General features: G+C 48.7%; 2 protein-coding genes across 17 annotated transcripts in view; one reads left to right on the plus strand and one right to left on the minus strand.

The window, feature by feature from the left end:
- The window catches only part of NLRP7 (NLR family pyrin domain containing 7), a 182347-nt gene that overhangs the window by 67270 nt on the left and 89897 nt on the right, over positions 1–25180 (minus strand). The window contains exon 10 of one of the 16 annotated variants that reach the window (XM_079906901.1): positions 5373–6037. The exons of the other annotated variants lie outside the window; for them this stretch is intronic. The gene's annotated coding sequence lies outside the window, so the exon portion shown is untranslated. Of the gene's footprint in view, positions 1–5372; positions 6038–25180 lie in introns of those variants that run through there. 16 annotated transcript variants of the gene reach the window in all.
- LOC307178610 (leukocyte immunoglobulin-like receptor subfamily A member 6) lies at positions 1800–5373 on the plus strand (the record flags this gene model as incomplete). Its single annotated transcript, XM_079906935.1, has 7 exons — positions 1800–1833; positions 1993–2028; positions 2211–2495; positions 2643–2945; positions 3173–3469; positions 3736–4038; positions 4760–5373. 7 exons carry the CDS (start codon positions 1800–1802, stop codon positions 4903–4905), a joined length of 1404 nt encoding a protein of 467 aa, XP_079763061.1. The 3' UTR covers positions 4906–5373.

The following is a 25180-nucleotide window of genomic DNA, read 5'->3' on the forward strand; positions in this document are numbered from 1 at the left end:
GCCCCACAGCATCCGCTCTCTCAAACTCAGCATCTGACTAGGCATGTACCTGGCAGAGATGACCCCAAGTGAGCCTCACACTCACAGGTGGGACAGATATCCATGTACAATTATAATGAATTGAAGCTGTTTTACAACGGCACACAGGACACAGCTCAGTGCTGACCTCGGGGATGGGTCAGTGGGCAGAGATATCCCAGTGCCTGGCCACAAACGAGGTGGAGGGGCAACACCGATTCCAACCTTGACCTGAAGCCCTGACCCCTCCCTGCCTGTGAGGACCTCAGGTCCTTGTCCTTCCACACAGAGGTGGAAACCTCTATTCTAATGACCACTTGCTGGACTCAGGCACTGGTAGTCACTAAGCTTTCACCTCTTTTTTTTGTTGTGGTCCCTTCTCTATTTAAGAAACTGTCATTTCTCTTCTCCTATAATAGACCATGACTATGTATTTCATAAAAAACATAAGCAGCGGGAATGCCCTGGTGGCGCAGTGGTTAAGAATCCTCCTGCCAATGCAGGGGACACGGGTTTGAGCCCTGGTCTAGGAAGATCCCACATGCCGTGGAGCAACTAAGCCCGTGCACCACAACTACTGCGATGAGCTCTAGAGCCCATGAGCCACAACTACTGAAGCCCGCACACCCAGAGCCCGTGCTTTGCAACAAGAGAAGCCACTGCAATGAGAAGCCCATGCACTGCAACGAAGAGTAGCCCCCACTTGCCACAACCAGAGAAAGCCCGCGCGCAGCAACGAAGACCCAATGCAGCCAAAAATAAATAAACAACAAAACCCCACCACAAGTAGCATTTCTCAGTGTCAGAGCAGACGGGGGTCGCGAGTGGGCACATCAGTCATCCATCCTGACTGTGGGGTCTGACACCTTCACCCTCTCATACTGGTTAGAAATTAACCAATATTGGGTCCCACCCATGTCCTGGCACCACTGAGCCCACAAACTGTCTGAAGAGTGGGGTTCAAACAACATGCTGAAGGCGAGGAAACTGAGGCTCAGAGACATAACTTCAGGGCTCAAAGCACACGGGGGGAGGATGACGAGGAATACTTAAATTAAATCAGCTTCGTCCCCCAAGTCAGAGCACTGACCCACTCTCTGTCCCATAAAAGTGAAGACAGGAGCATATAGTAAGGAGACAATGCCCAAGGATCAAGGGCCACCGAGCAGGCAGGAACGACTCAGGGGCTTGTTCCCAGGAAGGTGCGGTGGACGCTGTTTCAGGAAAAAGGGAGAAGTCCCTGAAGGGGGCTGAGACAGAAAGCAAACCCACACTCTGGGGCCAGGGGACCACGCATGTTTCCTTCCTTATTGCCCTGAACTTCTCCTCTGTGCTCATTGCCACACTGACCTCCACGGAGCTGTAGGCAGATGTTAAACGTGTCTCTCTGCTGATCTGAGCTCTGCGGTGCAGCAGGAACCTGCAACCTCCCTGAAGCATCGCCAGGGCCTGGGTGACCCCTGTCCATGGTGAGGACCCCACAGGGACCTGCTGATGGACCAGCTGAGGACGAAGGAGATCCAATGGGGAGGCTCTGAGAGGGAAAGACGTGCCTGGGTCACCCTATTATGGAAGGGGCGTCTCAGGAACACACCGGGTCTGTCATGGGAATGAGAGCCAGGCTCCTGGGGAGGGGCAGTTCCCCTTCCTGTGGGGCTGCTGACGTGACAGCTCCGTGACGGGGAGGACCAGCCTCCCAGTGGACACACCCTCGGGTCTCCGTCCTGAGGGCACCGAGGTCTCCTCCATCTGCACCGCCTAGACCACAGGGACGAGACGCCATGACTCCCAGCCTCACGGCCCTGCTCTGCCTCGGTGAGACGGAGGAGGGGGAGGGGAAGCCCCAGCCAGGGATGGACCCCTCCCCACAGCCAGGCTGCTCTGTCAGGAGACCCCAGGACTCAGGAGGCTCACGGGTAGGAGAGGCGCTGCTCAGGATTCAGGGCGAACCTCTCACAGGGGTCTCTCTTCCAGGGCTGAGTGTGGGCCTGAGGACCCAGGTGCAGGCAGGTGAGTCTGTCCCCAGGTGTCCCAGCTCCCTCCTGATCATGGGGACAAGGGGCCACCCCCAGGCAATGGGGTGGGGAACAGCAGTTCTGGGCTGAAGGAGGGGGAGTCCGGGAGGTTGGGGGCTGAGAGCTGGGGACCTGGGGTGAGGATGTCTTCTGACCCAGCCTCTGATGTCCTTCCAGGCACCCTCCCCAAACCCACCATCTGGGCTGAGCCCGGCTCTGTGATCCCCTGGGGGAGCCCCGTGACCATCTGGTGTCAGGGGACCCGGGGGGTCCGGGAATTCCATCTGAATAAAGAGGGAAGCTCACCTCCCTGGTACAGACAGCCCTCACTGGAGCCCGGGGACAAGGGCAATTTCTCCATCTCATACATGACACAGGACTACGCAGGGAGATATCACTGTTACTACCTCAGCCTCACTGGCTGGTCAGAGAGCAGTGACCCCCTGGAGCTGGTGGTGACAGGTGAGAGGACACTCGGGGGTCCCAGCATCGGGCTCTGCCCTCAGGAAGGGGGTCTGCTCTTAGGGGTGTGTCCCTCTCACAGCCCAGCCCTGGAGGAGGAAAGGGGGGTGTGAGCCCCATTTCACAAGCTCCCTCCTTCTCTCCTAGGGGCCCACAGCAAACCCACCCTCTCAGCCCTGCCGAGCCCTGTGGTCACCTCGGGAGGGAACGTGACCCTCCAGTGTGGCTCTTGGCAGCGACTGGACAGGTTTATTCTGACTAAGGAAGGAGAACCCAAGTCCTCCTGGACCCTGGATGCACAGCGAGGCCCCCATGGGCAGACCCAGGCCCTGCTCCCCGTGGGTCGCGTGACCCACAGCCACAGGTGGACGTTCAGATGCCACGGCTTTTACAGGGACACCCCCCAGGTGTGGTCGGTCCCCAGTGACCCCCTGGAGCTCCTGGTCTCAGGTGAGGAGGTCCCACCCTGGCCTCACGTACTTCTTGAGGCACGAGACAGATTATTAGATGCTTTTCTCCCAGGATTGTCCCAGATGAGAGTGTAGGGTGAGGGGGGAGCGGGGCGCACAGGACAGACACACAGAGTGTAAGCGACAATGAGGCCTGCGGACCAGGATGGGAGAAGGGGCTTCATGGGAGGAACCAGCCCCTACAGCCCAGGGCTGGTCTTCCCCCAGGTGTGTCTGGGAAGCCCTCCCTCCTGACCCCGCAGGGCCCTGTCGTGGCCTCTGGACAGAACCTGACCCTCCAGTGTCGCTCTGACGTCGGCTATGACAGATACGCTCTGTCCCAGGAGGGGAGACAGGCCCTCCCCCAGCGCCCTGGCCGGCAGCCCCAGGCTGGGCTCTCTCAGGCCGACTTCCCCCTGGGCCCGGTGACCAACACCCACGCGGGCCAGTACAGATGCTACGGTGGACACAACCTCTCCTCCGAGTGGTCGGCCCCCAGTGACCCCCTGGACATCCTGGTGGCAGGTGAGGAGCCAGCGGGTCAGTCAGGGACGCAGATTCTGCATAGGCCCTGCCAGGGGAGCCCCAGCTGGTGATGCTGGGACCAGGCGTGACGGGTCCCTAGGGAGGGAGGGAGGGAGGGAGACATAGAGAGACGGGGGTGGGCAGGGAGAGGGAGAGACTCAGAGAAAACAGAGACAGACAGAGATGAGGGGCCTCAGGGAGGCCCTGCTGAGTCGCAGTTCGGAACCAGGAGGCGGGCAGCCCCTCACCCCCCTTCCTCTCTCTAGGGTGGTTCCCTGACACGCCCTCCCTCTCGGTGCAGCCGGGCCCCCTGGTGGCCTCAGGAGAGACCGTGACCCTGCTGTGTCAGTCAGGGAGCACAAGGGAAACTTTCCTTCTGTCCAAGGAGGGGGCAGCCCAGCCCCCGCTGCATCTTAGATCAAAGTACCGAGGTGGGCATTTCCAGGCCGAATTCTCCATGAGTCCCGTGACCTCAGCCCACAATGGGACCTACAGGTGCTACAGCTCACTCAGCAGTAACCCCTACCTGCTGTCACACGCCAGTGCCCCCCTGGAGCTCGCGGTCTCAGGTGAGGGACGCTGACCCTGTCCTCTCTGACTCAGTCAGCTCAGGGCTCTGTCCCCAGAAATGTCTGAGGTAGTAATGAATGAGGGGACACAGTGGGCCTCCAGAGAGGAGGACATTCAATGGCCCCTGACGCCAAAGTCTCATCACTGGATCCTGGGTCCTCAGCTGTTGAATCAGTGGGAGCTCCCAGAAGTAGGAGAATAAGATTATAGGGTCCAATCTCAGACTGAACACAGAACACACAGCACTCAATTATTTCTGTCTTAAGAGACCACTTTTCTCACTGATCCTGAGCACCGGGGGCACAGCCAACTCTGTTCCAAAGTGATTCCAAAGCAGGTTCTTAATTCAAAGAACACATGGAGGCTGAGAGAACCCAATGAGGAGAGTAGAGGGAACCTGGCATATTAGAGGAAGGGCTCATTAAGGAACTGCGTAGAAGCTGTAATATGAGAATTGGAGGCATTGAGGACACAGAACCCAGGAGAAGGGCTCGTGTCTCCCCAACTCCTCACTCACACCCTCACTTTACGATTCTCATGAGCAGCTGACACCATCCACCCGCCACAAAACAAGTCAGATCCCACGGGTGATGAAATCACTCAGATATGGGGCTGGGCTCCGAGGGTCATGTCCTGTCAAGGAGAGGCAGGTTCCCTGGGTGGACATCCTGGAGTCTAGGGTGACTGGGATCTGCTCTGACCGTGTGATCTCTCGTCCAGAATTGCTACCCTCACACCCGCAAGACTACACAGTGGAGAACCTCATCCGGATGGGCATGGCCGGCTCCGTCCTGCTGGGCCTCGGGATTCTGCTCTTTCAGGCTCAACACGGCCACAGAGGAGCCCAAGATGCAGCCAGGAGCTGAACACGAGAGGGGACCGTGCACCGTCCGAGTGGTGGAGCCCTGTCACGACCTTATGTACCCAGGAGGTTCTGAAAGAGAATCTGCAGCACGTGTTGTGTGAACTGTCTGACCAGGGAGGGAGAGACATGGTGTGGGTGCAGGAGAAGGCCCGGGAGTCCCTGTGGAGGACTGGGCCTCGGATAACCATGGTGCCTTCCCTCCCCACCAGTGATGACTCTCCCTGACTGCCCCGTCCCCTCTCACCCCTGTGACGTGAGGCACATCCCACATGGCAGGTCTGTGTCCACACCTTACACACCTTCATGCTCTGGCCCACTTTCATGTAATATATTTGGTTTTTTTAAATTTCCACATTGGCTGCTGTGTGCTATTGACCTCCATCCCTTCAGTCAGAAACAGAATGTCGTTTAAGTAACTGAATAAATGGGTGAACTTGGGGTCCTGTTTCGAACACATAAATCCAAAACTCTTCCCTAAAACTCTCTCTGGACCCCTGAAGCCCTTCTCTCCTCGTCAGATGACACCTGGTATAGTTTCTCCAGAAACACCATTAGTGTGAAGGAACACCGTGGCGTTTGAAGTGACAGCCAGCTGCTGTGCTGGTAAACGGGCTTAGGAATTTATCATTTTGTAAAAAGCCCAGATGTGTGGCATTTGTCTCTTTCTTCAGTGTAAATCCTCTCTTCGGGCTTCCCTGGTGGCTCAGCGGTTGAGAGTCCGCCTGCCGATGCAGGGGACACGGGTTCGTGCCCCGGTCCGGGAGGATCCCACATGCCGTGGAGCAGCTGGGCCCGTAAGCCATGGTCGCTGAGCCTGCGCGTCCGGAGCCTGTGTTCCGCAACGGGAGAGGCCACAGCAGTCAGAGGCCCGCGTACCACAAAAAAAAAAAAAAAAAAGCTCTCTTCGTGGCCAACCTCACGGTACGCGTATGAATGCGCTGAAGCAGAGTGGGGAACCAATACGTAGAATTGTCTTTCCCGAGGAACTGAGGCTGATCCAGCTGGGGCACAGCTCAGCGATGACCCCGATACACACAGACGTGTCCTGTATATACAGCATCGTGAGTAGATCGTTTCCACTCAGCTTTATGCCGGGTTTCCATGAAATGATCCTAGTCCTAGGCCTTTGCATCCTAGTCCGTCCCCATGAGAGGCAAAAGAGAAAACAATGGAAATATCAGTTGTGGGAGAAAACACTGAGCACTTTAAGTCCCAGTACATTACTGGTAGGTGTACTAACTGCCTCAGTCAATTTGGGGATTAATAAGAATTATCGGTTAAAAGGAGAGACACACAGCTCTGACCCACAGTTACATAACTTAGGGAAAAGGTGGACATAACCATGAGTATACATTCAGGAGAACTGTGACAGAGGGGTCGTTCACATTAGACAGAATCATAGAAACAAATCTCACCAAAAATGAATGGACTGTTATACATATGCAACCCAATTTTATATGACAGAAAAATACACAAAGGTAAACGGCTACAATAATACAGATCAATTTTCAAGCCTGATGGTCAGTAAGTAAAGAAAAACTATAAGAGTGTGCTTCATTACAGCAAATTCAAAAGCAGACAATGTGGGACCCAACTAAACAAAATAAGAATTTAAAGAGGAAGAATAACAATTGATACCAGAGAAATACAAAAATCATGAGAATACGATAAACAACTCTTTGCTAACAAACTGGACAACCTAGAAGAAATGGACACGTTGTAGGAACATACAGCCCACCACAACTGAATCGAGGAGAAATAGTTAACTTTGAATAGACTGATCACTACGACTGAAATAGAATCAGGCATTGACGTATACACACTACCAAATGTAAAACAGATAGCTAGTGGGAAGCAGCCGCATAGCACAGGGAGATCAGCTCGGTGCTCTGTGACCACCTAGAGGGCTGGGATAGGGAGGGTGGGAGGGAGACGCAAGAGGGAGGAGATATGGGGATATATGTATATGCATAGCTGATTCACTTTGTTATACAGCAGAAACTAACACACCACTGTAAAGCAATTATACTCCAACAAAGATGTTAAAACAAACAAAAAAAACCTCCCTGCAAACAAACATACAGGACTGCATGACCTCATGAGAGAATTCTGCCAAACATAAAAAGAAGATCTTACGCTGAGCCTTCTCAAACACTTCCAAAATACTAAGAGGAGGAAACAGTCCCAAAGGCATCGTCTGAAGCCACAATCACCCTGATACCCAAAACCAGACAAAGACACTGCCAAAAAGGAAAATTACAGACCAATATTTCTGATGAATATAGATGCAAAAATGCTTAACAAAGTATTAGCAAACCGAATCCAACAACACATAAAAAGAATCACACACCATGATCAAGTTGGATTCATGCCAGGGTCACAAGGCTGGTTCAACATACACAGATCAATCAGTGTCATACAACAGATCAACAAAAGAAAAGACAAAACCGATTCCGCACTAGGAACTCCAGTTGGAAGAGCCAGGTGCGAGGCCTCTGCACGTGGCCCCCTGGGAGCAAGTGAAACCAGACTAAACACAAAGGAAAAAAGAAAAAGCCATCGCAGAGCTGTGACTATTTTCAAGGCTACTGTTTTCCTCTGTGAAACACACTGCCTTTGGGGCAAAACAAGGAAGAAGCTGGTGATTCTCAGGTGCAGCACAGAAGGACAGCCACTGCAGGCCAGCCGCCCCAACTCTGAAGGCACTCCAGCCGTGTGGCTGACAGGGTCTTGGTGCTCCAGCCGGGTGTCAGGCCTGAGCCTCTGAGGTGGGAGAGCTGAGTTCAGAGACCACCAGAGACCTCCTAGCCCCATGAAATATCGATCGGTGAGAGCTCTCCAAGAGATCTCCGTCTCAACGCTAAGACACAGCTCCACTCAACGACCAGCAAGCTACAGTGCTGGACACCCCATGCCAAACAACCAGCAAGACAGGAACACAACCTCACCCATTAGCAGAGAGGCTGCCTAACATCATACTAAGCTCACAGACACCCCAAAACACACCACCAGACATGGTCCTGCCCACCAGGAAGACAAGATCCAGCCTCATCCACCAGAACACAGGCACCAGTCCCCTCTACCAGGAAGCCTACACAACCCACTTACCAACCTGACCCACTGGGGGCAGACACCAAGGACAATGGGAACTATGAACCTTCAGCCTACAAAAAGGAGACCCCCAACACAGTAAGTTACGTAAAATGAGAACACAGAGAAATACACAGTAGATGAAAGAGCAAGGTAAAAACCCACCAGACCAAACAAATGAAGAGGAAATAGGCAGTCTACCTGAAAAAGAATTCAGAGTAATGATAGTCAAGATGATCCAAAATCTTGGAAATAGAATGGAGAAAATACAAAAAACGTTTAACAAGGATCCAGAAGAACTAAAAAGCAAACAAACAATGATGAACAACACAATAAATGAAATTTAAAATTCTCTAGAAGGAATCAATAGCAGAATAACTGAGGCAGAAGAATGGATAACTGATCTAGAAAATAAAATAGTGGAAATAACTACTGCAGAGCACAATAAAGAAAAAAGAATGAAAAGAATTGAGGACAGTCTCAGAGACCTCTGGGACAACATTAAACGTACCAACATTCAAATTATAGGAATCCCAGAAGAAGAAGCGAAAAAGAAAGGGACTGAGAAAATATGTGAAGAGATTATAGTTGAAAACTTCCCTAATATGGGAAAGGAAATAGTCAATCAAGTCCACGAAGCACAGAGAGTCCCATACAGGATAAATCCAAGGAGAATCATGCCAAGACACGTATTATTCAAACTATCAAAAATTAAATACAAAGAAAAATACTAAAAGCAGCAACGGAAAAGCAACAAATAACATACAAGGGAATCCCCATAAGGTTAACAGCTTAACAGTTTCAGCAGAAACGCTGCAGGCCAGAAGGGAGTGGCAGGACATATTTAAAGTGATGAAAGGGAAAAACTTACAACCAAGATTACTCTACCCAGCAAGGATCTCATTCAGATTCGACAGAGAAATTAAAACCTTTACAGACAAGCAAAAGCTAAGAGAATTCAGCACCACCAAACCAGCTTCACAACAAATGCTAAAGGAACGTCTCTAGGCAGGAAACACAAGAGAAGGAAAAGACCTATAATAACAAACCCAAAACAATTAAGAAAATGGTAATAGGAACATACATATCGAAAATTACCTTAAATGTAAATGGATTAAATGCTCCAACCAAAAGACATAGACTGGCTGAATGGATACAAAAACAAGACCCATATATGCTATCTACAAGAGACCCATTGCAGACCTAGGGACACATACAGATGAAAGTGAGGGAATGGAAAAAGACATTCCATGCAAATGGAAATCAAAAGAAAGCTGGAGTAGCAATTCTCATATCAGACAAAACAGACTCTAAAACAAAGACTATTACAAGAGACAAAGAAGGACACTACATAATGATCAACGGATCAATCCAAGAAGAAGATATAACAATTATAAAGACTTATGCACCCAACACAGGAGCACCTCAATACATAAGGCAAATATTAACAGCCATAAAAGGGGAAAGCGACAATAACACAATAATAGCAGGGGACTTTAACACCCCACTTTAGCCAACGGACAGATCAACCAAAATGAAAATAAATAAGGAAACACAAGCTTTAAATGATACAGTAAACAAGATGGACTTAATTGATATTTATAGGACATTCCATCCAAAAACAACAGAATACACTTTCTTCTCAAGTGCTCATGGAACATTCTCCAGGATAGATCATATCTTGGGTCACAAATCAAGCCTTGGTAAATTTAAGAAAATTGAAATTGTATCAAGTATCTTTTCCGACCACAACACTATGAGCCTAGATACGAATTACAGGAAAAAAACTGTAAAAAAATACAAACACATGGAGGCTAAACAATACGCTACTAAATAACCAAGAGATCACTAAGGAAATCAAACAACACCTAGAAACAAATGACAATGAAAACACGATGGCCCAAAACCTATGGGATGCGGCAAAAGCAGTTCTAAGAGGGAAGTTTATAGCAGTAAAATCCTACCTCAAGAAACAAGAAAAATCTCAAATAAACAACCTAACCTTACACCTAAAGCAATTAGAGAATGAAGAACAAAAACAAACCAAAGTTAGCAGAAGGAAAAAAATCATAAAAATCAGATCAGAAATAAATGAAAAAGGAATGAAGAAAATAATAGCAAAGATCAATAAAACTAAAACCTAGTTCTTTGAGAAGATAAACAAAATTGATAAACCATTAGCCAGACTCATCAAGAAACAAAGGGAGAAGACTCAAATCAATAGAAGTAGAAATGAAAAGGAGAACTGACACAGCAGAAATACAAAGGATCATGAGAGATTACTACAAGCAACTCCATGCCAATAAAATGGACAACCTGGAAGAAATGGACAATTTCTTATAAAAGCACAACCTTCTGAGACTGAACCAGGAAGAGACAGAAAATATAAACAGATCAATCACAGGCACTGAAATTGAAACTGTGATTTAAAACCTTCCAATAAACAAAAGCCCAGGACCAGATGGCTTCACAGGCAAATTCTATCAAACATTTAGAGAAGACCCAACACCTATCCTGCTCAAACTCTTCCAAACTATAGCAGAGGGAGGAACAATCCCAAACTCATTCTATGAGGCCACCATCACCCTGATGTCACAAAAAAAGAAAACTACAGACCAATATCATTGATGAACATAGATGCAAAAATCCTCAACAAAGTACTAGCAAACAGAATCCAACGGCACATTTAAAGGATCATTCACCATGATCAAGTGGGGTTTATCCCAGGAATGCAAGGATTCTTCAATATACGCAAATCAATCAATGTGATATACGATATTAACAAATTGAAGGATAAAAACCATATGATAATCTCAATAAATTCAGAAAAAGCTTTTGACAAAGTTCAACACCCATTTATGATAAAAACTCTCCAGAAAGTAGCCATAGAGGGAACTTACCTCAACATAAGAAAGGCCATATATGATAAACCCACAGCCAACATCATTCTCATTGATGAGAAACTGAAATCATTTCCACTAAGATCAGGAACGAGACAAGGCTGCCCACTCTCACCACTATTATTCAACATAGGTTTGCAAGTTTTAGCCACAGCAATCAGAGAAGAAAAAGAAATAAAACAAATCCAAATTGGAAAAGAAGTAAAGCTGTCACTGTTTGCAGATGACATGATAATATACATAGAGAATCCTAAAGATGCTACCAGAAAACTACTAGAGCTAATCAATGAACTTGGTAAAGTAGCAGGAGACAAAATTAATGCACAGAAATCTCTTGCATTCCTATACACTCATGATGAAACATCTGAAAGACAAATTAAGGAAACATTCCCATTTACCATTACAACAAAAAGAATAAAATACCTGAGAGTGAACCTACCTAAGGAGACAAAAGACCTGTATGCAGACAACTATAAGACACTGATGAAATAGATTAAAGATGATACAAACAGATGGAGAGACATACCATATTCTTGGATTGGAAGAATCAACATTGATAATGACTATACCACCCAAAGCAATCGACAGATTCAATGCAATCCCTATTAAACTACCAATGGCATTTTTCACAGAACTAGAACAAAAAATTTCACACTTTGTATGAAAAACAAAAGACACCGAAGAGCCAAAGCAGTCTTGAGAAAGAAAAACGGAGCTGGAGGAATCAGACTCCTTGACTTCAGACTATACTACAAAGCTACAGTAATCAAGACAGTATGGTACAGGCACAAAAACAGAAATATAGATCAATGGAACAGGATAGAAAGCCCAGAGATAAACCCACACACATATGGTCACCTTATCTTTGATAAAGGAGGCAACCCTATACAATGGAGAAAAGACAGCCTCTTCAATAAGTGGTGCTGGGAAAACTGGACAGCTACATGTAGAAGAATGAAATTAGAACACTTCCTAACACCATACACAAAAATAAACTCAGGATGGATTAAAGTCCTAAATGTAAGGCCAGACACTATAAAACTCTTAGAGGAAAACACAGGCAGAACACTCTATGACATAAATCACAGCAAGATCCTTTTTGACCCACCTCCTACAGAAATGGAAATAAAAACAAAAATTAACAAATGGGACCTAGTGAAACTTAAAAGCTTTGGCACAGCAAAGGAAACCATAAACAAGACGAAAAGACAACCCTCAGAATGGGAGAAAATATTTGCAAATGAAGCAACTGACAAAGGATTAATCTCCAAAATATATAAGCAGCTCATGCAGCTCAATATCAAAAAAACAAACAATCCAATCCAAAAAAGGGCAGAACACCTAAATAGACATTTCTCCAAAGAAGACATACAGGTTGCCAACAAACACAGGAAAGGATGCTCAACATCACTAATCATCAGAGGAATGTAAATCAAAACTACAATGAGGTATCACCTCACACCAGTCACAATGGCCATCATCAAAAAATCTACAAACAATAAATGCTGGAGAGGGTGTGGAGAGAAGGGAACCCTCTCGCACTGTTGGTGGGAATGTTAATTGATACAGCCACTATGGAGAACAGTATGGAGGTTCCGTAAAAAACTAAAAGTAGAACTACCATATGACCCAGCAATCCCACTACTGGGCATATACCCTGAGAAAACCATAATTCAAAAAGAGTCATGTACCACAATGTTCACTGCAGCACTACTTACAATAGCCAGGACATGGAAGCAACCTAAGTGTCCATCGACAAATGAGTGGATAAAGAAGATGTGGCACATATATACAATGCAATATTACTCAGCTATAAAAAGAAACGAAATTGAGTTATTTGTAGTGAGGTAGATGGACCTAGAGTCTGTCATACAGAGTGAAGTAAGTCAGAAAGAGAAAAACAAATACCATATGCTACCACATATATATGGAATGTAAAAAAAAAAAAGGTTCTGAAGAACCTAGGGGCAGGACAGGAATAAAGACGCAGACGTAGAGAATGGACTTGAGGACACGGGGAGGGGGTAGGGTAAGCTGAGACTAAGAGAAAAGACAGTCTCTTCAACAAGTGGTGCTACGCAAACCGGACAGCTGCGTGTAAAAGAATGAAATTAGAACATTCTCTAACACCATATACAAAAAAAAATTCAAAATCAATTAAAGGCCTAAATGTAAGACCAGATACTATAAAACTCCTAGGGAAAAACATAGGCACAATACTCTTTGACATAAATCACAGCAATACTTTTTTTGGATCTGTCTCTTTAGAGTAATGGAAATAAAAAATATATATAAACAAATGGGGTCTAATTAAACTTAAAAGCTTTGGCCCAGCAAAGGAGACTGTGAACGAAATGAAAAGACAGCCTACTCGCTGACAGAAGTATCTGCAAACGATGGGACCAACAAGGGATTAATTTCCAAAATATACAAACACCTCATGGAGCTGAATATCAAAAAACAAACTACCAAGTTAAAAATGGACAGAAGACCTAAACAGACATTTCTCCAGAAGACATACAGATGGCCAACAGGTACATGAAAAGACGGTCTACATCACTAATTATTAGAGAAATGCAAACCAAAACCACAGTGAGGTTATCACCTCTACCGGTCAGAACGGCCATCATCAAAAAGTCTACCAATAATAAATGCTAGAGAATGTGTGGCGAAAAGGGAACCCTCCTACACTGTTGGTGGGAATATAAATTGGTGCAGCCACTATGGAGAACAGTATGGAGGTCTTTTAAAAAACTAAAAATAGGGCTTCCCTGGTGGTGCAGTGGTTCAGAATCTGCCTGCCAATGCAGGGGACACGGGTTTGAGCCCTGGTCCGGGAAGATCAAACAGGCCGCGAAGCAACTAAGCCCATGAGCCACAACTACTGAACCTGCGCTCTAGAGCCCGCGAGCCACAACTACTGAAGCCCGCGCGCCTAGAGCCCGAGCTGCGCAACAAGAGAAGCCACCGCAATGAAGAGTAGCCCCGCTCGCCGCAACTAGAGAAAGTCCACAGGGAGCAACGAAGACCCAACGCAGCCATAAATAAATAAATAAATTTATTTAAAAAAAAAAAGAGTTACTGTCTGGGGGACAAGAGGTGGGGAGGAGCAGAAACGACTCAGAGGTCTGGATGGAGAGGAATGAGCAGAAGGTGCTGCTGTGGATAGAAACAAGAAAGTCAGAGAGGAAGGGTCTGTGAGAAACAAAACCGCGTTCCCAGTGCAGGAGGCAGGTGGTGGTTCCTCTGTGTGTCAGTTGACAGGATTAGAAATATCCCCCCGAGCCTCCTTCTCCCCTGGGGTCATCCGTTCTGTGACAGCCCCACCGGCTCCGCTAGACAAGCAAGGCAGACAGCGGAGGAGCCCTCAGTGCTTCACCTGCTTCCACCTCACATACAATGAACCCATCCAACAGCCCTGGCCCGAAGCCCCGCGAATCCATGACCCTGGTCCAGCACCACAGTCAAGCTCGGCGGCAGACTCAGGACTGGTCGCTGCAACCCAGCACCTCCTTCCTGGCTCTTCCACCCCAGGGCCTCACTCCCAGCTGAGGAATTTGATTCTCATGGCCCCAACCTGATCTACTGCAGGACCCTCCCCTAGAAATAATTCTTCCAGGGTCTCCACCTGCCTTCAAGTAAATTCCAAGTATCTCCACATGACATTCCCTGAGGCTGACGATCAGAAGGGGCTGACCTCTCAGGACCAGCGAAGCTAACTCCTACCTCAAAGCAAGCTCCTCCCAGTTACCCACCTCCCCTCCCCAGACGCACACCTGAGTTCTCACCACACTTGTGTCTTCTCAAGGGGTCATCGTTGAGCCGATTATGAAAACCACAGACCCCTTTCCAAACCACCTAGAAGTCTTCCTGATTCATCCCACTCAACTGCGAATGTATTTTGTTGTAGGATTTGTGGAAGGGTTACAGAAGAAAACCTCATCAACCACTCAGATACTGACCCACTCATCACCTAGTGGTCAAATTGTGCTGGAACTCTATCACTGTTTATTACCACCACAGTCCTCCCACAGTCCAATCCCTGCGGAGCGGCGACCATCTCAGCACAGCTGTGTGTTCATACCTTCCTTTCCGGAAAATTACCCTCTTGTCTCAAGGATAAAATCCAGGCACACTTGCAGGGTGCACTAGACCCTGTAGGACCAGGGCCCAGCATCCCCTGAATTGCAGTGCTCAGAACAGCTCCCCCTCTTCCCGGCCCAGGGTGCCGGCCCCTCACCACTCCTGTGCTAACCTCTATCAGCTTGGGTCTCTCCTTCTCCAGAAAGTCCCCGCACTTCCATCACAAGGTTGCTGGGCTTCCACCTGCCACTGTGCCTCACTGTTTTTCTCCTTCTGTACAACTGAACAAAACTAGACCCAAATTATTTATTGTCTAAATATGTATTGTCTGGTGTCATCGTTAGAGCTCCATGAGTCCAGGGAAAGAATCGGTCACCGTCACCAATGAATCTCATGTCTGGATATAGTAACTGCTCAATAAACGTTGGAAGGAAGGAACAAATTTTGCATTTTCAGCTTCTCGGGAAAGGGAAGGGGCTTCTCCAAGGTCACACAGGTTCTATGAAAACCAAAATCAGAACTGGAACCAAGCAGTGCGCTGGGCGGTGCCACGCATGTGTCTCTTGCTTCCACGGTGTTTGGACTGAACAGACCCAAGGGCGCCCCTTCCTCCAGACTCGGACCACCCTCCAACCTTTTTGCCAGTCACAACCTTGGAATCACCCACTCAGCTCTCCTCGCCCTCCGGGAACAGCCAACACCATTTTCTGAGCTTAGCTCCTTACTGCCGACGAAGCATGAGCTCCCAGATTCGTCACAATTACTCCGCCAGGTGGAGGCCGCAGTCACCCGCCTGGTAACGTGCATCTGCCGCTCTCCCACACCTACCTGTCTCTGCGCTTCTCTTCCACCACGACGCAGCAGCTCGCGAGGGCGTGAGACACCGTTTCGCGAACGGGCCGAGGAGGAGCCGGAGGGCCCGAGCTCACTGGAAAAGGCAAAAGCAGCGCTGTGGCCGCGCCCTCTTCCAGGACGTGCCGAAGCCGTCCCAGGAGCGTGGGGAAAGCCCAGGACGCCGTGGAAGCCGCCCGGCTGACGGAGAAGAACCTGCGCCAGGCCCTGTGGGTCCGCAGGCCCTGGGCTCTGCCCGCGCAGACTCCACCTCTGGACTTCCTGGAGCCACTTCCTGGATGAGCAGGTGAAGCTCATCAAGAAGATGGGCGACCGCCTGACCAACCTCCGCAGGCTGCTCGGCCCCCAGGCTGGGCTGGGCGAGTGTCTCTTCCAAAGGCTCAGCCTCAGGCACCACTAGGAGCCCCTGGAGCCCAGCGGCCTGTGAGGAGCCCCTCCGGGGTCAGGGCTTCTGCCTGCAGCCTGTCCCTGCAGCCACTGGGCAGCTTGTTAACCGCCCGGGAGCCCTCTCCGCGCCCTGGGCGGAGCCAAAACTGGGCTGCTCCTAGGCCCTGCCCTGCATCCTCAACTTCCTGTCCCGGGACGAGTGTCACTCTCTGGCTTTGGGTTTGGCCCGAGGAGAGGCAGAGTGCGTGGGGTCTGGTGAGACCCACATGTGGTCTGGAAGGTCCCAGAGCCTGCTGTCTCCTGGGCCCCATCCTGCAGGTAGAGCAGCGTGAGGCCCTGGGGGGCTGTTCCTCTTTCTGAGAGGCTGCTATGAAGGAACCCGACGTGTCACACAGAGCCTGCACCTTGTCAGCCCCCGCGTGTCTGTCTGTCCTGCTGGCTCTGTGGACTTTGTGAGACACCAGCACGGCTGGGGACCATGGGAGGCACAGCCACGACCCCGACCCTCACTGCCCTTCTCTGCCTCAGTGAGCTTTGGGGAAGGGAGCGGGGTGAGGTCCCCTCTCCTCCCAGGTCTGAAGCTGAGAGACCCCACGTCTCAGGAGATCAGTGGGGGCAGAAACTGTGGGGGAGGAAGGATGTGCTCAGCCCCAGATCTGACCCCAGAACTCAGGGCCCAGACCAGGCCTGGAGCATCTATGATGTGTGCTGGGGGATGGGCGCTCACAGGGAACTCTCTCCCAGGGCTGAGTCAGGGCCCGTGGTAAGTGAGGCCCCCCAGACCTCCTGCTTCAACCCAACAACCCCCTGGTCATCTGGGGGGAACACAGCAGGTCTGAAATGATGCTGACCTGTCTGGGAGGGGCCTGGGGAATGACAGCTGGGGAAACTGAGGGGAGAAGGGCACCCCTAACACTTCAGGTCTGATCCCTTTCCAGGGGTCCTCCCCAAACCCTCCATCTGGGCTGACCCAGGTGTCGGTCACCAAGGGAAGCCCTGTGACCATCTTGTCTCCGGGATCTCTGAGGGCTGATGTCTACCGTCTGTATAGAGAGAGGCCCTCTGGACTCTGGGAGGCTAAGGCCCCACAGGACTCCAGTAACAAGGCCAGTTTCCCCTTTGAATCCTCGAGCTCAAGCACTGCAGGGCAGTACCAGTGTGTCTATCACTGCAGGAAAGACAGGTCAGAGTGGAGTGACCCCCTGCCCCTGGTGGGGACAGGTAGCAGGGAGGACCCGGGTCCCCTCCCACTGCGGCAGCATCCTTACAGGCAGAGGGAGCAGAGTGTGGGCTCAGGGGGACGGACGTCTCCCCTCACAGCCCACACCTGCGGTGAGCGGGCTGAAGGCCCCCTTTAACCCAGCCCCTCCCCTCCCTCTCAGCAGCCGCGCCCTGTGGCGGCCTCAGGAGGGGGCGTGTCCCTGGCAGCTCACAGTTTGCAGCGGGCACTCTGCACCTGCTGAAGGAGGGCGGCGCAGACCCGCCCGACGCTGGACATCGAGGACCCATGGGACGGGACAGGCCGTGTGCCCTGTGGGCCCCCTAAACTCCTCCCGTGGGGCAACCCGCGGATGCTATGATTCTCCCAGCTCCCTGCACATGTGTGGTCACACCCCAGTCACCCTCTGCATCGCCAGGTCACAGGTGAGGGCTCCCAGCCCCATCGTTTCCTGGACCCCTGACCTGAGCCTTGTGCCCAGTGAGCCCTGGGGTGATGGGGGGTCAGGGGCAGTGGCCTCCCGGGGCAGAACCACTGGCGGGAGGCCTGGGTGGGACCAGGAGAGCTCTCACTGCAGCCCCAGTGAGCAGTGTGGGGTGTGCGTCCCCCTCGGTGCCACTGTCCCTTCTCTGCAGGGGTGTACAAGGAGCCCTCCGTCTCAGCCTAGCCGGGCTCTCTCGTGCTCCGTGGAGACAGGCTGATCGCCGGTGAGCAGCCCCTGTCCTGCCCCACGTCCTGACTGTGCTGTCAGGGTGCTGGGCCCAGAGCCACCCCTGGTGGTGATGGGGTCCTGGGAGGGGTCCTAGAGCAGACACTGAGACAGGGCAGTGGTCCAGGGAGAGTGAGTGAGAAAAATGGAGTGGGTGCCGGGAGATAAGAGAGACCCACACAGAGGGGCTGAGAGCAGCTGAGAGGGGGTCACAGACAGGGTCCCTGGAGAGAGGATGGTGGTCCCTCAGCTCAGGGTCAACGGTGTGTTGGGGGTGGCTCTGTACACATCACGACCTTCCTCGCCCCCAGAAATGTACAGGAAACCCTCCCTCTCAGCCCAGCTGGGGGCCTCAGAACCCTGCAGAGAGAACGTGACCCTGTAGTGTGGCTCTGAGGTCTGGTCCAATCCCCTCCATCTGTCCAAGGAGGGGTCACTCACTCCTCTCCAGCACCTTCGTCTGCAGAACACGGCTCCACCCTTTCAGAACAACTTCACCTTGAGTCCTGTGACCTCAGCCCACAGTGGGACCTACACGTGCTACAGCTCACCCAGCACCTCCCCCTCCCTGAGGTCACAGCCCAGCGACCCCTGGAGCTCCTGCTCTCAGGCGAGGAGCCCCCTCCCCATATCCATCGAGGAGCCAGACCCTCGGCTCACAGCCCTGTCCCAGGGCAGCTCTGAGCTGGAGGAGAAGAAGGGGGACGCAGGGACGTCAGCCACAGGTGGCCCCACCCCACGGAGGGAGGGACAATACAGGGGGAGTCCCTCTCCCTCTACTCCACTCACCCCACCCCAGGGTCCAGGCAGTGCTAGGTGTGTGCAGAAGGGAGACCGAAGAGCGGAAGCTCTGAACTTTGAGGGAAGACGTGCAGCTAAGAACAACATGAAGATCCAGACACGCGCCACATCCTCCTTCTGTCCTTGTTCCAGGCAGCACTGGGGGCCTGCAGACTCTCACCCACATGCACGAACGCCATGTCTGCTGAGTAACAGAGTCCTTCCTCTTAGCCTAGAAGAGACACAGTCTCCCCAGTCCTGGGCTGAACTTCTGTTAACCCTTCCCCACTAAACCTTTACAGAAGGGTCGCTTCCCACTGGACCTGGGGCTGGGAGTGGAGATGAAGGAAGGAGGGGGCTTCATGTCTCAAGTATAACTGAGGTCACTGGTGCCTATTGGGTGGTCATAGTGAGAAGAAATGCATGAAGGGGAAGATGCCCAGCTGAGAGAGGGAGAGAAGAGCAGGTGCCCTGCTCACCTCTGTCTGGGTGCTGATTCCTAGGAGCACTTAGAGTCATCACGGCACCTGTGGAATCAGCCCCACCATATGAAGGGCAGAGTGAAGGTGGCCTCTCATTTTCGGGTCAGGGAGGTGGTGGGATTCACTGGAGAGCTACATGTAAGTCATCAAATTAGAACACTCCCTCACACCATATACAAAAATAAACTCAAAATGGTTTAAAGACATAAATATAAGACATGACACTATAGGACTTCCCTGGTGGCGCAGTGGTTAAGAACCCACCTGCCAATGCAGGAGACACGGGTTCGAGCCCTGGTCTGGGAAGATCCCACATGCCGTGGAGCAACTAAGCCCGTGCACCACAACTACTGAGCCCGTGCTCTAGAGCCCGCGAGCCACAACTACAGGGCCCGTGTGCCACAACTACTGAAGCCCACGCGCCTAAAGCCCGTGCTATGCAACAAGAGAAGCCACTGCAATGAGAAGCCCACACACCACAGTGAAGAGCAGACCCCACTCGCTGCAACTAGAGAAAGTCCTTGCGCAGCAACGAAGACTCAACACAGCCAAAAATAAATAAATTAAATAAATAAATTTTTTAAAAAAGACATGACACTATAAAACTCCTAGAAGAGAACATAGGCAGAACACTCTTTGATATAAATTGTACCAATATTTTCATAGCCTTATTTATTTTTTTGGCCGTCCCGCGCCTCTTGCAGGATATTACTTCCCCGACCAGGGCTTGACCTGGGCCACGGCAGTGAAAGTGCTGAGTGCTAACCACTGGACCACTAGAACTCCCAACTGTACTAATATTTTCTTAAATCAGTCTCCCAAGGCAAAAGAAATAACAGCAAAAATAAACAAATGGGGCATAATCAAACTTAAAAGCTTTTGACCAGCAAAGGAAACCATCAACAAAATGAAGACACAACATACGCAATGGGGGAAAATATTTGTAAACAATGCGACCAAAATATACAAACTGCTCATATGACTCAAACTCAAAGAAATAGACAACCCAATCAAAAAACGGGCAGAAGAACTAAATAGACATTTTCCCAAAGACATACAGACAGCCAACAGGCACATGAAAAGATGCTCAACAATGTTAATTACTAGAGAAATGGACAGTGAAACTACAATGAGGTATCACCACGGTACAGTCACCAGGGCTAACGTCAAAAACTGCAAATAATAAATGCTGGAGAGGGTACGGAGAAAAGGGAACCCTCCTACACACTTGGTGGGAGTGTACATTGGTGCAGCCACTGTGAAAAACAGTAAGGAGGATGCTCAAAAACCTCAAAGTAGAGCTACCACATGATCCAGCCGCCTGGGCATATGTCTGGAGAAAACCATAATGTGAAAAGATACGTGTACCTCAGTGTTCATAGCAGCACTATTTACAAGACAAGCCACATAGCCAAGACATGGAAACAGCCACAGTGCCCATCAACAGGTGATGGATTAGGAAGATATGGTATATATATGGTACATATATACACATACATATATATACATAATGGAATATTATTCAGCCATAAAATATGAAAATTGCCATTTGCAGCAGCATGGATGGAACTAGACAATAGTATGTGTAGTTAAACAAGTCAGAGAAAGACACATACCATATGACATCACTTATATGTGAAAAATAATACAAAGAAATCTGTACACAAAATAGAAACAGACTCACAGACATAGCAAACAAAATTATGGTTACCAAAAGGAAGAGATGGGGGCAGGATAGAAATTAAAAGTATGGGATTAACAGATGCAAACTACTATATGTATAATAGATAAGCAACAAGGATTTACTGTATAGCACAGAAAATTATACCCAATATCTTGTAATAACCTATAAAGGAATATAATCTGCAAATCACACACACACATCCACACACACACAAAAGAATCACTATGCTGTACACCTGAAACTAACAATATTGTAAATCAACTATACTTCAATTTTAAAAAGAAGTATAATTGATATGACAAGAGATGACAGAAAATGCAAAAAAAGAACTACAGGCACCACAAATAGTCAAAGAATCTTGAAAAAGAACAAGCTGGAGGAATCACTGCCAGATTTCAAAATATACTACAAAGATATAGTATTAAAACAGTATGCTGGGCTTCCCCGGTGGCGCAGTGGTTGGGAGTCCGCCTGCCGATGCAGGGGACACGGGTTCGTGCCCCGGTCCGGGAAGATCCCACGTGCCGTGGAGTGGCTGGGCCCGTAAGCCATGGCCGCTGAGCCTGTGCGTCCGGAGCCTGTGGTCCGCAACGGGAGAGGCCACAACAGTGAGAGGCCCGCGTACCACAAAAAGAAAACAACAACAGTATGGTAATAGAAAGCAACAAACGGATATATAGACCAACGGAACAGAATGAAAATCCTAGAAATAAACCGACCCGTGTGTAGTCAACTAATATTTGACAAGAGAGTCAAGAGTACACAATGGGTAAAGGATAGTCCCTTCAATAAATGGTGTTGGTCATATATACAATGGAATATTACTCAGCCATAAAAAGAAACGAAATTGAGTTATTTGAAGTGAGGTGGATGGACCTACAGTCTGTCATACAAAGTGAAGTAAGTCAGAAAGAGAAAAACAAATACCGTATGCTAACACATATATATGGAATCTAAAAAAATAAAATCGTTCTAAGAACCTAAGGTCGCAGACGTAGAGAATGGACTTGAGCACATGGGGAGGGGGAAGGGTAAGCTGGGATGAAGTGAGAGAGTGGCATGGACATATATACACCACTAAATGTAAAACACATACCTAGTGGGAAGCAGCTGCATAGCACAGGGAGGTCAGCTCGGTGCTTTGTGACCACCTAGAGGGGTGGGATAGGGAGGGTGGGAGGGAGACGCAAGAGGGAGGAGATACGGGGACATATGTATATGTATAGCTGGTTCACTTTGTTATAAAGCACAAACTAACACACCACTGTAAAGCAATTATACTCCAATAAAGATGTTAAAAATAAATAAATGGTGTTGGAAAAACGGTGTATTGATGTGCAAAGCACGTCATTAGACCTTTCCTTATCTTGCCACTACATTTTGCATTAGAACATTTACGATTTACCCTCTTAACAACTTTCAAGTATATACGACATTACTGCTAATTATAATCACAATGCCGTGCATTAGATCCCCAGAACTTATTCATCCTCTACCTAGAAGCTTGAAGAACTGTAGTTGGTTAATTTTGCCTGCTGTATTATATACTGGAAACATCCTTGTAGTATTTTATTGTCTATATGTGCAAGTTCTTCTAGGTTTTATATGGCAAAAATCTCCTGGGTAGCATAAACATATTTGAAAATCTAAGGGATAATGATGCATTTCTTATTTAATGGACTGTCTTATTTTGTATAACCAGAAACAATGTGGAGTAATTCCTTTTGTCCCAGACCTTCACTAACACGGGTTATTGTCAGACTTTAAAAACAGTTTGCTAGTCTCACATTCAAGATATTGAATTCTTAGATTAAAATTTCCCCAAAGAAATCTCCAGGCCTAAATGGTTTTACTTGCAAATTCTAGAAAACATGTAAAAACAATAATATTAATTCTACTCAATCTCTTCTAGAAACTAGATGAGGAGGAAATGTTGTATTAATTTATGAGGCCAGACCAACTCGCATAGTAAAAGTAAAGAAAACGAAAACAAAACAAAACAAAAATTTGCAGGCCAGTCTCCCTCATGAGCATAAACATAAATGTCTTCAACAAAATATTAGCAAATCAAATCTAACAACATACTTTTAAAATACTACACCACATCCAAGTGCGGCTTATCCCAGGAATGCAACATTGGCTTGATATTCAAAAATCAAGCAACCAGGGCTTCCCTGGTGGCGCAGCGTTGAGAGTCCGCCTGCCGATGCAGGGGACACGGGTTCATGCCCCGGTCCGGGAAGATCCCACATGCTGCGGAGCGGCTGGGCCCGTGAGCCATGGTCGCTGAGCCTGCACGTCCGGAGCCTGTGCTCCACAACGGGGGAGGCCACAACAGGGAGAGTCCCACCTACCACACACAAAAAAAACAAACACAACTGGACAGAAGACCCAAATAGACATTTCTCCAAAGAAGACATACACATAGTCAAGAGGCATGTGAAAAGATATTCAACATCACCAATTATTAGAGAAACACAAGTCAAAACCACAGTGAGGTATCACGTCACACTGGTCAGAATGGCCATCATCAAAAATCTACAAATAATAAATGCTGTTGCTGGAAATGTAAATTGTTGCAGCCACTATGGAGAATAGTGTGAAGGTCACTTAAAATCTAAAAACAGAGTTACCTCATGATCCTGCAACCTCACTCTTGGGCATATATCTGGAAAAAACTCTAATTCAAAAACATGCATGCACCCCAATGTACCTAGCAGCACTATTTACAATAGGCAAGACGTGGAAGCAAGCTTAATGTCCATCGACAGATGGATAAAGAAGATGTGATATATGTATAATAGAATATTACTCGGCCATAAAAAAGAATGAAATAATGCCATTTGAAGCACCATGAATGGACTTAGAGTTTATCATATTAAGTGAAGTATGTCAGAAAGAGAAAGACACATATCATGTGATTTCACTTATATGTGGAATCTTAAAACATGGTGCAAATAAACTTATTTATAAAACAGAAATACACTCACAGACAGACAAAACAACCTTATGGTTACCAAAGGGGATAAAGGGGGAAGGGATCAATTAGGAATTTGGGATTTGCAGATACACACTACTTTACATAAAATAGATAAACAACAAGGACCTACTGTATAGCACAGGGAACTATGCTCAATATCTCATAAAAATCTTTAACGGAAAGAATCTGAAAAAGAATATGTATATATAAATGAATGACTTTGCTATACACTTGGAACTAATGCAACATTGTAAATTAACTATACTTCTATTTAAAAAAAAAAAGAAGTAATTTTGCCCCCACTGAGGGTGAGGGAGAACCCTAGTCCCCTTAAGTGGAGGATGCCCTGGTGTCTAGGTCTGTGGTCTCTTCAAGTGCTGACTAATGGCATTCTCATTTCTCTCATTAGAGACTGTGACAGATATCTGTTTAGTCTTCTCATTTTATTTCCTGTGTAGATTAGCTATTGTTTCTATTTTCCCATTTCTGGTCTCACTAGGATGCATTCTAGAAAAATTAATCAACGCTTTAGGCAAGATGGCAGAACAGGAAGTCCCAGCTCTCATCCCCGCACATAAACAGTGACTAAAGTACGGTATTTGGGGAAAATAAATTTTATGCGAACTGCAGGATCCAGTTAGCAAGGTGCGACACCTCGAATGAGCACAGAACCAAGAAAAACCACTTTGAAAGGATAAGAGGAGCAGTTCCCTCCCCCGTCCCCCCTCCCCCAAGCTGGCACCCTCAGCGCTGAGAGCCTCCTCCATTCGGCCCAGGCCAGAGGGAGTCAAGCTGCACCCACATCCCCAGGCTCCGGGCACTGCCTCACAGACCTCCTGGCCTCTCATCTCACTCAGAGCCCGAGGCCACAGGCCCATGTGGGGGCAGCAGAAGAGGAAGAGAGGGACAGGCGCTGTAGTAGCCGGCAGAGCCTGGCAGGATGGACAGGAGGACCGATCCTGAGACTTCTCCCTCAGGAGGAGGAAAATGGAGCCCGCCCCCAGCCCCGCCATCCCCCGCACTCCTCCAGGGGAAGCGGGGACACGGTGAAGGCACACAACTAGGAATCCTTCCCCAGGAGGGAGGGACGTGGAGCTGCACGTCCACAGA

This window comes from Stenella coeruleoalba (assembly GCF_951394435.1).
Source record: "Stenella coeruleoalba genome assembly, chromosome: 20".
NCBI classification, from domain to species: domain Eukaryota; kingdom Metazoa; phylum Chordata; class Mammalia; order Artiodactyla; family Delphinidae; genus Stenella; species Stenella coeruleoalba.